The 13780-nt window shown below is 41.0% G+C and overlaps 1 protein-coding gene across 5 annotated transcripts in view; it reads left to right on the top strand.

Moving 5' to 3' along the window:
- The window catches only part of ARID1B (AT-rich interaction domain 1B), a 334209-nt gene that overhangs the window by 230491 nt on the left and 89938 nt on the right, over nt 1-13780 (top strand). For all 5 annotated transcript variants that reach the window (XM_074896513.1, XM_074896515.1, XM_074896516.1 and 2 more), the window contains one exon: nt 2326-2569. In XM_074896513.1, coding sequence (XP_074752614.1) covers nt 2326-2569 — 244 coding nt within the window. Of the gene's footprint in view, nt 1-2325; nt 2570-13780 lie in introns of those variants that run through there.

The raw sequence follows: 13780 nt of genomic DNA, 5'->3' as shown, positions 1-13780 counted from the left end.
CACACGCTGGGCAAGCTGGGGAGATGCTGTGGAGAGTGGTCAGATTTTGCCTTGGTCTCTGAACAACAGATAATTTCATCACAGACGGTGCTGACTGCATCATGGCTTTTTGTTATTTTGGCGTGTTTGTTTTTCAAGTACTTCATGCCTTGCCGAAACAAATGAAAGCTCTAATCCACACATGCTTTTAAAATCTTTGTTATTCTAAACGTAAAACGCTGTGTTTTCTGTATCTTCTATCAGTTGGTTGCCTATCTGTTGTTCTTTGCACAGAATTTGTATTCCTTTCAAATAGGCTCTATTCTGCTACATTTGGTTTTCAGGCATTTGTTATATGCTTTTCAGCAGCATTTGTTTTATCAGCACTTCCTGCAGCATTTGTTACACATCACGACAGCAACAATTTGATTCCATTTAGAAGAATACCATGTTATGTATGGAAAAGCAGTAATTGCTTACCTGTTTGCCAAATACATTCTACTGTGAAAAATCTCTAGCATTGCTCTATACAGTATCAAATGGTGTTATTTCTTGCTTACATTTTCTACTAGTTAATAGTTTTGAAAAAGAAACAATGAAAATAGTTCATTGCCCATTTCACAATTGAATTTCCATTTGTAGGTACCTGGAAATCTACTCCTGAGTGAATGCAGAGTTCACACGTAGATTGACGTTTCAAACTTAATTTTTGCTTTTCATATACCTAATGAAATACATGTACAATTATGTGCTTGTCAGAAAAGCAGAATTAACCTGTGGTGAGAGTTGTGCTTGAAGTATTTGTGGAAATTTGTTGGAGCAGAGAGCTGAGTCTGGGTGGGTTGTAGTTACTACCTTTATGCATGAGGAGAAATAACACATAGAATTCTGGGTGGCTTCTAATGAATGTTAATGGTGTTTAAACTGTTAATCCTGCTCTTCCCATGCCTTGGAAGATGTACTGTATCCGTCTGTTAGGAGAGACTGGTGGTGAGCCTCCCTCATAACAGAGGTAGTCAGCATCGGGCAGGACTCTAAATACACCACTTCGCATTGTAACTTCTAAAAATAACCTTATTTTTTGTTACAGAAGTTAGGCAGCAGTAAGGCTTTGCTTTCTGAGCTCTTAGCTCAGGCAGAGCCCAGTTCCTTTTGTGCTATGGGAGCAACAGTCTTGTCTACAGTGCAACCACTTGCATGAGCCAGACAAGTGAAGTCAGTATCAGCCAAAGTAACACACTCTGTCATCCCAATTATTGGAAGCCTCAAAGGTCATTTAATGACCTGGTTTATACATGAGGTAGCTCTCTGCCTCTGTGTCTTAATTTGCTAATAGAAATAGTAATGTGCTCCTCAACTTGTGCCTTGCCAATAGCCATGGAACCACAGCTATCTTGGCGCTTTTCAGTTTCTATGAGATTTTACTGTGATGCTTAGGAATTAACATTTTTTCTGACAGTTATGGGACATGCACTTGCTTTGTCACAGCATTCTTGGTTTTTCATGTCTGATTTTACAATGATTTAAAAAAACAAATGACGCCCACAAGATCCAAAGACCAGTATAACTCCCATGTTACAGCTTCAGAGAATATGCCTGGCAATTCATAGTTAGAATTCAGATGGGCTTTAACCTATGCAGGAGATTTCTCCTTGAAAATGCAGCAGGTATGAACTGAAATGGAGCAACTGCTTAGCAGTGTATTCAAATGAAATTGCCGAGAAACCTTGAGTTGGACACTGGTGCTTGATGGAAATAGAGAAGCTGCCTTACTTGGTCCTAGGTGGCCAGGAGGCCCTGTGCTGCCGCTGAGGGCAGGCCCTCTTCTTGTGTCTCTTCTACAAGGTGAAGGAGCTGCATGCAAGTGTTAGAAGGTCTGAATATTATAGACCATTCTTCTCTCGTTTTGGTGATGGCTTAGAGTGACATGTATAAGCTGTGATTGTAATGGTAGCAAACCCCAAAATGAAAGACTGTGTGAAAGTGAAACTGATATATCATTTTCATTAGTTTTAGTATGCTCAGGCAGAATTTGTGGGATTAATTTTGAAAGCTTAATCCAGATGGAAAAGGTTAAATTCAATGTTGAGTGAATTTGGTTCCAATTCATTTGTTACCCTTGCCTGTTCTTTTTCTCAAAAGAATTAGAGATTAAGCGGAGAATTGTACATACTATACTTGGGTTTTGCCGTCATTTAACTACATGAGCCAATGTTAAAAACCACCTCTCAGTTATCTGCTGCAATAAGTAAACAAACGAACCTTGTTGCCATGCCAGCTCTCGAGTCCTGTGGCCTAAGTATTAGTTCATAAGGCTACTTAAGTTCTTTTTTCCTTTTTCCTCAGGATTTATCTGGATCCATTGACGACTTGCCGACTGGAACTGAAGCAACCCTGAGCTCAGCTGTTAGCGCGTCAGGCTCTACAAGCAGTCAAGGGGAGCAGAGCAACCCTGCACAGTCTCCGTTCTCCCCTCATGCTTCTCCACATCTCTCTGGCATCCCTGGGGGCCCATCACCTTCCCCTGTAGGCTCTCCTGTTGGGAGCAACCAGTCAAGATCTGGTCCCATTTCTCCAGCGAGTATTCCAGGTAAGTTTGTTCCAACAAACAAAATTAAGCCGATAGATGATGAGTTTACTGAATAAATATTTCTGTATTCCAAATTAATTTATTTTCTGAGAATCCTGCATTTTCAGGGCCTTTTTCTGAAAAAAACGCATACTTAAAGCCGGGCTAAATTCTGTCTAAACTTCAACTGTCAAGCCCTCGGAGTGCTCAAAATTTTGAACTTGATTCCACATATGTGTTTGATAAAGGTCTTTATCATCAACCAATGCTAATACTTGATCATAATTTTTGTATTTGGTTTGTGTGTCATCTATCTGTTGCATATTTATCTCTATTATTTACAGGGTCCCTTTTTTGTTTTTACTGTGTATTTTTGTTGAGTTTGGCTCTTGGACTTGTATGGTGGTTTCAGACCTGCAGGATAAGGCAGAGATTTTCCAGCCCTTTATTGTGATAATGCAAGTGTGGACATGAGTATGAAATACCGTATGAAATACTTCCTAATATTTGCAAAGGTCAACAAGTTATTAGGAATCCAGCGCCACCAGTAATCATTGAAATGCCAGTGGCATGCTTGCCACTTGCGTTCTTATGCCACATAGAGTATGAGACACAGTCATTCATGTACACTGAGAAATTTGTGGAAATCTGCTAAGATACCTAGAAGAAAAAAAAGGCATGTATTAATTCCAGTTCTTACCTTGTTCCCACCTATCTGGCATGTTATTTGCAGGGGGTCAGGCAGCAATGAGTATTTGGTATTTCAGATGAGTTTATTCTCTTTCTGGTGCTCAAGTTTTTTATTATTTTCTGACATTTTGAATGCTCGGGGAATTCCTAAGAGTACAAGAGTGCTGACATTACCCCAGGGATAACATCAGTTGCTGACAAAACCACAAAAAAATCAACATGGAGCTCAGTTAAAAGAAACAAAAGCATTGATGCCTTTTCATTAGATGTGCTGTAAACAAAATGAAGGTTAAAATTCAGTGAGTAGCGTGTGTTTCGGCATTCAATACAAAGGTGTCTGTGTAAAATGTATGTGCCTGTTTGTATACAGAGGTTAAACTCAATAAGAAAAGGGGAGTAAGCTCAGTACACAGAGGAATGTTGCATACTAAATGTGGCCTGAGCATGTCGAGCCCTGACGCTGCATGCATGCCCTGCAGTTTTTCTTCCCTCTCCAGCCGCTCAGACCGGCAGCACGTGCTCAGGTGGGGCAGGAATAGCAAGGACAGTGGCAGAACTGAAATATTTGCATTATGTGCAGTATGGTGGCTTTGTATTTGTGGCGTATTTCCCAGTACATGGCACAGAAGCCTGTCCCTGTTGTTGAGTGAAGCCAGATAGTTCACCTAGCCGGAAAGGTAACATTTTCCCACAGTCAGATTCAGGCAAGTAAATGGATGCATTTTAGCAGTCTGATTGTTGAATAGGGAAAGAACATTGTGACATTGAAAACAGCTTTACTTTAGTCATGATAGATAAGGATGGGAGCAAGATGGTGTATAGGGGAAAGTAATAACTTTATGAAACTAGTTGAACCCTGTGCGGTAAAAATAGAAGGGATGTGGGCCCAAAGGTCAGGGTCAGAGTTGCTTCATCACTTCAGCTGAGCCCAAAAGCTCATTTTTGTGGCTGGCCTAGTGAAAAGTATTGCCTCTTCATACAAACTGTGCCACCATTTTGCATGGTGGTTTTCTAGTCTGCTGTGGTAACACAAAAGCAGCTCTTCCTCAGGAAGGGGTTTTAATGCATGGTGCTAAATCAGAATCGCCTGCCACTGTTTGCCTGGCATGGGTGAGCTCCTGGTCTCTGCAGCTCTTTTGCTAAAGGTGAAGTCCCAGGCGTGAGCTAATACAGCGCTCTCCGGAGGGGAGCTGGGCAGCTGCGGTAGAATTGCTGCTGCTGCTGCTACGTTTCTCAAGCTTCAAAATGACATGAACAAGGCTGCTATTTAAAACCCTGCGACTAGTGGGATGCCACCGGGTGCTGGGGCTTTCAAGCAGTATGAATTAGACTGTGCTTTCACCTAAGTGTATTCCCATCGTTGTGCTTCATTACTAGGACGTTGGTAGCTTTTTTCATCAGCCATATTCACAAGACCCTAGGAAAAAGTAATACACAGCTTGTTTGCATTTCTGTGGCTTTTTGCAGTGTTCAGGTTGTGGCCGTTTTTAAACACAGATTGTGTAGTACAGCGTCTCGCCTTTAATAATTTTGTTCACTGCTATTTTCCTCTCCGTTCTCACCCTACCCTTGTTTGTTCTGACCTCATTCCTCTCCTATTACCTCCTGCGATGTTGTGGCACAGCTTCTCCATGTGACATAGATTGGCTCTTTCAATCATTCTCTCTCCAGCAAGTCATTGTAAAATGAGCAGCTGTTGTGTTGCTGATAGCTATGGCTAGGAAAAGCCAAAATGTTGCAGGGGGTTCTTGGTGGGAAGGCCGTTAAAATAAAGGTGTTGCTTTCCCAGGGTTTACTGGAAGAGAAGCATCCTTTTCCCAGTGCCTCCTTCCTTGCAACAAAATTGAAGACTAATTTAACATCAAAAGGGCAGACAAACAAACAGCCCCCTATTAAACCTCCCAAATGGCTGATTCTCTTCCACGGTGTGTTTAAGCTGTCTCCCTACCCTACCGCAAGCCTGCCGCCCCGCATTGCTTTCTGCTGCACGCCGCGAATTTCACGGGAATGGACTGGCACAGGCAGCACTGACATTGGCACGTCCCTAGCTCAGTGGGCATTTCCTTCCTGTGCTCTCTGAAATACTGGACGGATATTTTGTGTGGTAAGTGGCACACACATATACAGCCTTTGTTTCCATTCGCGTTACTGGAATAGACCAGGGAGATTAACCCCTAAGAGCAGAAAAAGCAACTTGGACAGATTTTCTTCAGAAAGATAGTTTTTCTCTCAAAATGGTAACACTTCTTGTTCAGACACACATTCATTACAGGACTGAAGTCCTATTCTTTTATGATTTTTAGGGATTCAAAATGGCATTCTGATTTTCTATTAAGTAGATCATTATTCTGCTTAGCCAGAAATCCTGATCTCTTTATTTTGTAGCCATCTTCGTAATTAGGGTACGTGTTCTTCCAAAGAATGAGATGTGATGCCCTGCATTGCTTTGGGTCTTGAACTGTGCCTGATTCAACCCTAAACCATTAGTGGAAGCTGATGTAGCACATCATCAAAATGCACTGCTGTTGCCAGAAGATTTAGTGGCTGTTAATTTCACTTTTCTCTCTCTTTTTTTTTTTCCCTTTCCCTCCTGCTCCAACCATTCCAGTTTACTAACAAAGCAAAAATGTAAATAAGCTAAACTCCCCTTTCTCCCCCCCATCCCCAATTTTGATCTTACTGGCCAAAGGCTTTTGTCAGCTCTTTCTCCCTTGCGGTGTAAGCAGCAAAATTTTTTAATATTAAGAGTTCTGTGGAAGATTGCTGATAGGCCAAGAATCCCTTAACCCATGATGAACAAGCAGATTTTGTAGGAGTTAATAGATTCTATTATTTTTAAACCTCTGCAGCAATTTTTATCTGTATAGAAGAGAAGGGTATGCTGTACTAATAAGGAATAGCAAATGCCATTCAGAAAAATGTAACACTATTTTTTTTTACATAGATCAGTGTTTTGACTTGCGCTTTTAATATGTTACATTTACTTTCTAAACAAACAAGCTTATTTCCACTCTGTTAAGCATCAACTCTGTTGTTTTTATTACAATTGTATTGATGTCTCCTTTCACCAAGGAGCTTGGATACAGCTGGAGTTACAATTTTCAGGAAGAAATCCGTGTGTGGATACTCTCACTTAGGAATGTTATTGCCAGTCAGTTTATGCTAACCAGTGGTGAGCACCCTCTTCTGATTAAAAAGACCCCAGATTTGTAGATCTGGTAATTACATGAGTCAGTGCATGTGTTCCATTCAGTGATCAGCTCTACTCCCTGCAGACCTGGAGGTCTTCCCCTCCTGTATTGATCAGCTAGCTAGCTTGAAATCCAGGACCCATCAGAATTACAGGTAGCACTCTGGGCAAAAGAGGAGCAAGAGGGAAATGGGATGCCCAGAGAGAGCTGGAACAGGAAATCCTGCCTTGGTGCACATGTTAATCAACGTGTGGGTAGGCTAGAGTGACTAAAATGCCGAGAGAATTAAAAAATGAGCAATAGTCTATCATAATCCAAAAGGACATTTTAATGCAAAAATCTGAATAGGAGTGATGCTTTCTTTCGTGCCGTATGAAAGGAAAAGCCTAAGACTTGAACTATTTCCAGAAGTGGCTGCAGTAAGACAAGCCAATCAGACAGATCCTGTTTTAAACAAGAATTTGGAAGACTTTTTGCCTGGGATTGAGCTATTCCACATTCTTACTCCATTGACCACCAACTACTGTTAATGTTATACAGCATGGACTCTTTTCCAACATTATTTGGGGGAGAAAAGACTACCACATGAAAGTGAAAATGCAGTACTTCATTTTTTGTTGAAGTTTTACAGGTACCCTAAAATAATAGCAAAACTAGAAAGGGGATTATATCCTTGTAAAATGGATATGATCCCCCTGTCTAGAAAGATTATTTTAACACATCTATCAATATTTCCCCCTTGGCTTCTCCGGAGGCAAAAATCTTGCAACAGCTTGTTGCAAGGAAGATGCATGCTGTTCATTGGCATCCGGGCCAGAAGAAAAAAAACACATAAAATGCCATTGACGTAGCTATGTTCTTAATCACTGCTAGTACACAAAACATCTATTCAGCAGTTTTGCAAATCTAGAATGCTTACAAATGAAATACGTGAATATTTCACATAGCAGTAGTTTAAAACCCTTGCTTTTGAAGGGTTTGAACAACATTGAGAGTCGTTCTGTCTTTTGACAAGAGGAAAAATAGGCAAATTGTAAGGCGCTCTAGCTTCAGGCATTGCTTCTAGCATATGGAGCATCTAACTTGTGATACCTATTAGAATTCAGCCCAGGTCACACCTGATGAATAATCTGTTGTCTCAAGGCTTTGTGAAATAACTAAATAGTCTCAATCTAGTTTCCTGAGGAAAGCCCATGCTACAAAATGCACTATCAAAACTGCTGTCCTACTTGCAGTCTGGCCAGAGAGATCAGGGAGGTATCCTCTGCAGAGGTGGTCTTCCCAGAACAGGTGTAGGAGATGAAATGAGACAGAAACACGCTGTTCGAGTTCCTCCTGTTAGGTTTTCCTGATGGAGGGTTTCATATTCCAGCACCATCAACCTGCTGGTTTTCATCAGCTCGAAGTGTCAGGTAGGAAAACAATAAATCACCAAAACCAGCATGCCCTGGGTAGTTCTTTTTTAGGGGTAGGTTTTGGGTTTTAGTTTTAAGTGGTTTCAGTTGCTTTCTATCTGGTTTATCGATGTTTATATTTCACCATCACACATTTCAGTTCTGGTGTTTAATTGCTGCCTAAGTCAGTGACGAACATTTCTGCCCCTGAAGAAACTGAGCATCCTGCAGGGTCCAGGGAGCACAACACTGAGGGTTATCCAGCACCCTGCAAAGGCTTCATGTAAACCTGCCCCAGACGGCTAGATCAGTAGCGCTCACATCCCCGTAGGTGTGCTCTGCCCCATACCTGGTTTGTCCTTTTTGTTGATTCCTGACAGGCCTGTTTTCACCATCCCAGCAACTGCCGCATGGCCAGCGCGGCGGGGCATCTGCTGCTGTGCACGCCGTGGTGGCATGTGTACGGCAGGCCACTTCTTGTAGTGCTCTGAGTCATTGGTAGCCTCATGCTGGTACAGATCCACCTAGAGTATGACTGCTGTTGAAATCCAATTAAAATCTTTGCATAAGTATACATGTTCATGTAACAAAATTCAAATATACTTAACCACAGCAGCCAAGATTTGACAGGTGTGTTTGTTGTTAGCTTTAGATATATACTCTAAGGTGATCATTGGACAGTTATTATTTACATTTAGTCATTAACCTGTGCATTTATTTCTAACTTTTTTCTCAACCCGCATATGTTTTTGTCAAGTAATTTAGTACAATGTAAGTTCGGTTTTGAACATTTGGGAGTTTTTATTCTGTCATTATTTGGCTACACAACCATAGATTCTCCTTCCTTTTTTTCTTGTTGCCAAATAGGGCATTAATTTGTGTATTATCATAAATTAAAAGGTTGTCTTTCACTCCCTTGTCCTTTGCGATACTAAGCAATGATTGATGAGTGAATGGGAAAAGTCTCTCACATTTCCATCAGTATGTTTTTGTCATTGTTGACAGATGATTGTTATACTAGATAAAATAGAGCATAAATGGTGTAAGTGGTTTGATTTCTGTGATGGAATAGACTGTTGCAGTTTTCAGTTTTTCAGTGGACTGTGGATCACTGCCACTAGAGATGTCTAAAGTGGTCTGCGTGCTTCATAGTCAGTGTCAGACTTGACTAGACAGGTGCATGGTGTGTCCCTCCTTAGAAGAAGGAACCTGAACAATTGCAAATGTGGCTTGAATTAATTCTGGACCAGCTAGAAAAGAGCCACTTAGCCTCAAAAGAAGGATATTTTCACTACCTCCAGATAATATTTTTTTAAAAAATTAATGAAAAGCAAGATATTCTTTCTACTCCTTAGAGACAGAATTCATGCAGGTTGAGCTGCAGCTTGAAAGATTCAAACGGCCCTTTGACAGCATTGCTCTGTAGGCAGATATGGAAGTCAAATTGCTAAGTGGGTTTTTGGAAAGAAAACACAAAAGAACAACTCACTCCAGTGGCGAGCTTTTCTATTTGTTCCCCATCTCCAGATAGCAGTGGACTCAAATTATTGTGATGTGTTGATTGATTACAGCCGCTAAGTTTCTTAGTAATCAGTTTCATCACTTATTCTCAATTCACGCTTACACCTTTGATTTCTCTTCCACAACAGGGTGATGTGGGTTGTCATTGACTAATGAAGAACAGAATTGGTTTCGGCGTGAGACAAACGGAATGCCGACACCAATCCCAAAATGCATTAATCTTTAATAATCCACATCTGCATGTTTATAAATGATATAACCAAGGGTTGCTAATGTTGATACTCCTCCTTCCAAACAGAAGCTGACATAGAAGTTGGCGTTTGCAAACTGCACAAGAGGCACATGACCATGCATGGTGTGTGTCACCTTGCAGAGAGAGCTCGCCAAATGGAAGTTCTTAGTTGATTAAAAATACATGAAGAATTGCTCTGCTTCTGCACCAGTCTTTGGAGCTTATCGTTATCGGGCAAGATGAAATATGGCATGATAGATCTTGTCTTCAGGAAGATCAGACCCACCAAATGGTTTTTGGAAGCAGGTTTGCCTCAAGGTGCTTTTATCCTTTATGCATTCAACTTGCCCTTTTCTCCCCCATCCCTGAAAACCGTTGAAATGAGGGCTGTGTAATATGCAATATAACGCAATAAGAAAAACTAGATTATCTAAGAGTTTGTTCCTTTTGAGAACAGTGTTAGTGAGAGCACATATATTTTGCTACTAAAATGCCCGTTAATCACAAGCAGTGGACTAGTATGAGAAGTAGCAGGCAGGACTAGCAAAATAATTCATTGCCACATATCAGCGCTGCTCCATTTTCCACCTGCTTGCCTGAAGTTGAGAGTCAGGAGGAGCAGGGAGAAGTGAAACTCCATTGCTGCTGGTCTTTTGAGTTAAGGTAGCCTGATGATGAATATTTATTCTGAACAATTCTTACATGTAGCTGGATCAAGGAAAAAGAAAAATGGGTAAGAAACAGCAATTTCAGTTCACATTGACCCTTTCTTTGGTATCTTCCATGTTTTCACACTGCAAATATAAATGAAAGTTGATACAGGGTTTAGTTAGAATTTGGCAATGTTAAAATTAAGAGTTCAGGTTTTTATTAGGTGGCAAATACTAGAAGTGTATGTCTGCTACATTTGTTGTGCTTCTGAGGCTCTTAAAAACCGTAGACACAATGAGGAACAGCTTAGAGAAAAACTCTCCTCATAGTTACAAATGCAGTCGAGAGAATGAGCATTGATAATGAAAAATTCTTCCTTTTGGAACTTGGATTAACTCCCTAAATGGAATTTTGGAGTTTTAAGTTTCAGGTGTGTGGAAGGGTAGGTTTCATTTCTGGAAGGAAGAAATGAGCCAAATATAAGGAAGAAATACTACCCTGTCCTTTGTTAGGAGCTTTTAGATACTTAGCACTTGCATCAATTACAATTTTATATTCTGGTTAAATGACATTTTATAAAGAAATTGAGAATGTTTTTTCTCTAACCGAAGCATATGCTTTTTGCATTAACAAACATGTAATGTCATGTCCCACGTAATTATGAATGACTAAATCCATGCAACCCTTTGCAATCTTCTACTTCAGTCTAAATGCAAGCAAAGCTGTCATTTTTATGAAAGGCTTAAAAGGACAGAGTAAAAAAATACAGTATGATTACAGGGTTTGGATCGTTCCCTGAAGAACATAGACACTTTTTTTGAATGGTTTGCACAAATTTAAGAAAATGTAATTTACAAAATCTAAAAGCAATTCAGAGGCCCTGTAGAGGTGTGAGAGAAAGCGCTGGGCAGGCTGCGTCCGCAGCCTCTCCCAACCCCTCTCATCCCAATTCACGCCATCACTTTGGAGGGACGTGGTGACACAGAGTGCAAAACATGTGGAGGGGCGGTTAAATGAGACTTTAGAGGGAAAAAAAAAAAAAAAAGAAGTCAGTGGCTGAGCTTTGAAGAGGTCTGTCTAGTGCAGAGCAGCAAGCGAGTGGGGAAGAAAGGAGCAAGCGCCTCATCTAATCTTTCTCCTGGGGACCCAGGTGGACAAATTGGCAACCCTGTTCACAGCCCTCCCCACCCCACCCCCCCACCTCCTTTGTAGCGTAAGAACTGCTAATCGGATCCATGCTGCTGCAACTGTGGTTAGTTATTAACAGAATAAAAGCAGATTTCTTCAAAAGAACGGGTTGGGGAAAACGGCTATACAAAATTGCAAGGTTGTTAGAATCTTAAATGCACAGCAGTCGGTTTTTCCCTATTCTGAATTAGGCAATGAATACGGCCTTTCATCTGTCACTGTGCCTGTTTCTTCAGAAGGCAGCCAAACATTAAGCTTCTCAAACAAAAAAAAAATTGTTTGAAAGAGGAAAAATATTGGGGAGCAGAAAGAATAGGAAAATAAGAAGGAGAAATCAGGTTTTGTTTTTATTAATTTGGCCTGGTGAGAGAAATACGAGCTTGCCTGCTCTATTCAGTTCCTGCGTGCCAGCCGCTGTGAGCCACCATTTCTGAATGCAGGGATTAGAAAAGATTTAACTGGTTGCTATCCTGGGCTGCGCCATTCTGGATCGGTCTCCAGCAGAAATACCCTGGGCTGGGAATTCTCCCGAGCTTAATAGAAATAATGCACTAAATGAATGTGGAGTTAGGCAGAGGTGAAAGCAGAAAGAATTTGATCCCCCCAAATGACACTTCTCGTAACTGTTAAATGAAATTACAGGTCTGGGGTGGGTGTCACTGAGGATAGAGAAGCAGTGATCCCTAGATTTAGACGAATTTATGCCGTTGCTTATATAAATAAATAAATAAAATGATGCTTCCCTAATTTTGAGGAGCTCTAGTGCCTTCCTGGTTTGCAGCAGGATTTTAAAATTTGTTGGAGAGGACTAGACCTCAGGCAGACAGGTGCTTGCTGTGGCCTACTGGAAATCCATTCGTTATTTGGGTGAGTCACAGCCTGTTGAAGATTTCCATTGACAGCTTGCTTTGGGCTAGTTGCCAGAATCTCAGGAAAAAATGCTGTGATGCTTCACTTCCGTCCAAAACAAAGGTGACTTCTGCATGGGGCGTGGGTGAAACCTCTTGCAGTGGCTGCTGCTGCTCTCCCTTCTCCTGAGCAAAGAGAGCTTGGCCATGGGGGGCAATATATTTGCTTTCCTGCCCCTTGCCACTCAGCCTGTTGTCAGTTTAGGCAGTACTAACAATTATTTCACTTCATACTCCAGAGTATTTGTTAAAAGTCTTCATACCTTACTCATAGGTTACACAACCTGGGAATAAAACTTGTATGTCTAATTTGGCAGACCCTGGTTTCAGCTACTTAATTTGTTTTTTTTTTAAAGTCCCTAATATAATGAATTATTCTGTGGTGAGTGTGACATTTGGATGGTGTTCCATAAGTAATATCTTGAGACTACACACTGAATAATGAGGACGAAACAAAATATTGAATAGCTACCTCATCCTGTCAGTGTCAACTTTGCTTTGAATTAAATGTTATATCATGTCAAACAACTAGCTTCTGGTCATGAAATTAAGATGTTTATGGTATTGCATGTGTGTGGGGAAAAGTCAGAGCTAGGGTTCTGCAGGCCAGATCACTGTTGCATTTTTTTTAATGGAGATTTGAGAGCAATTTAGCACTTAGGTTACAGTGACATCTCTGGAACTTCCTCACAACCCAGTTCTTGATATAGTAAATATAACACAAATAAGGAAAAGAAGATGGAGTGTAACATTCAAGGATTAGTAGTCTGAGAATTACATACTTTCATGCAAAGAGAAGTAATGTTTTTATCTTTTGTGGATTTTACATGGATTGTGAGTGATACTCATGTATGTTAGGGAATCTTATGTCCTTTGGAGCACGATGCATTTGTTTTAAGAGCTAATAAGGAAAATTTGGGCCAGACGTAACAACAGTCTTGATAACTTTTTGTAATGTGGAGCATCCGTAACTGGCTTCAATTGATAGTCTTCATGTTTACAGACACTGCATTGTTGCAGCTGAACAAATCAGCTGCTTGCCATCTCTCTTTCAGCAAGCCACACAGCCAGCTACCAAAAGCGTCCCAAAGCTGGAGGACTCTGGGCTTGGTCCTGAGTTCCCAGGTCAGAGAGGTGGAAGTAGTCTGGGTGAGCAGACAGCAGTGGATTACCAATGTTGCTGTTGCAAGCAAGGGGTGATTAACTGCAGTGTGGTGCTGAACAGAGCCAGACGACTTGGTTTGAGTATACTTGACTCTGCGTATATCCCCCCAGAGTGGTTCAGCGGGGTCACGGCTGCTGTATTTGGAAGGGTCCTCATGTCACTGGCCTTTTAAAGCGTCTGTGCTCAGGTTACTGTATAGATATAAGGAAGATTTTTAACATTTTCTGTGTCTTAATTTGGGGGGATATGCAGGGAACCCTTGCTTTTTACTCTGATGAATAAGCCATTTGAA

Source organism: Athene noctua, chromosome 1 (genome assembly GCF_965140245.1).
Source record: "Athene noctua chromosome 1, bAthNoc1.hap1.1, whole genome shotgun sequence".
Lineage (NCBI taxonomy): Eukaryota > Metazoa > Chordata > Aves > Strigiformes > Strigidae > Athene > Athene noctua.
Note: the sequence above shows the minus strand (reverse complement) of the source record. Positions and strands in the feature narration are given on the sequence as shown.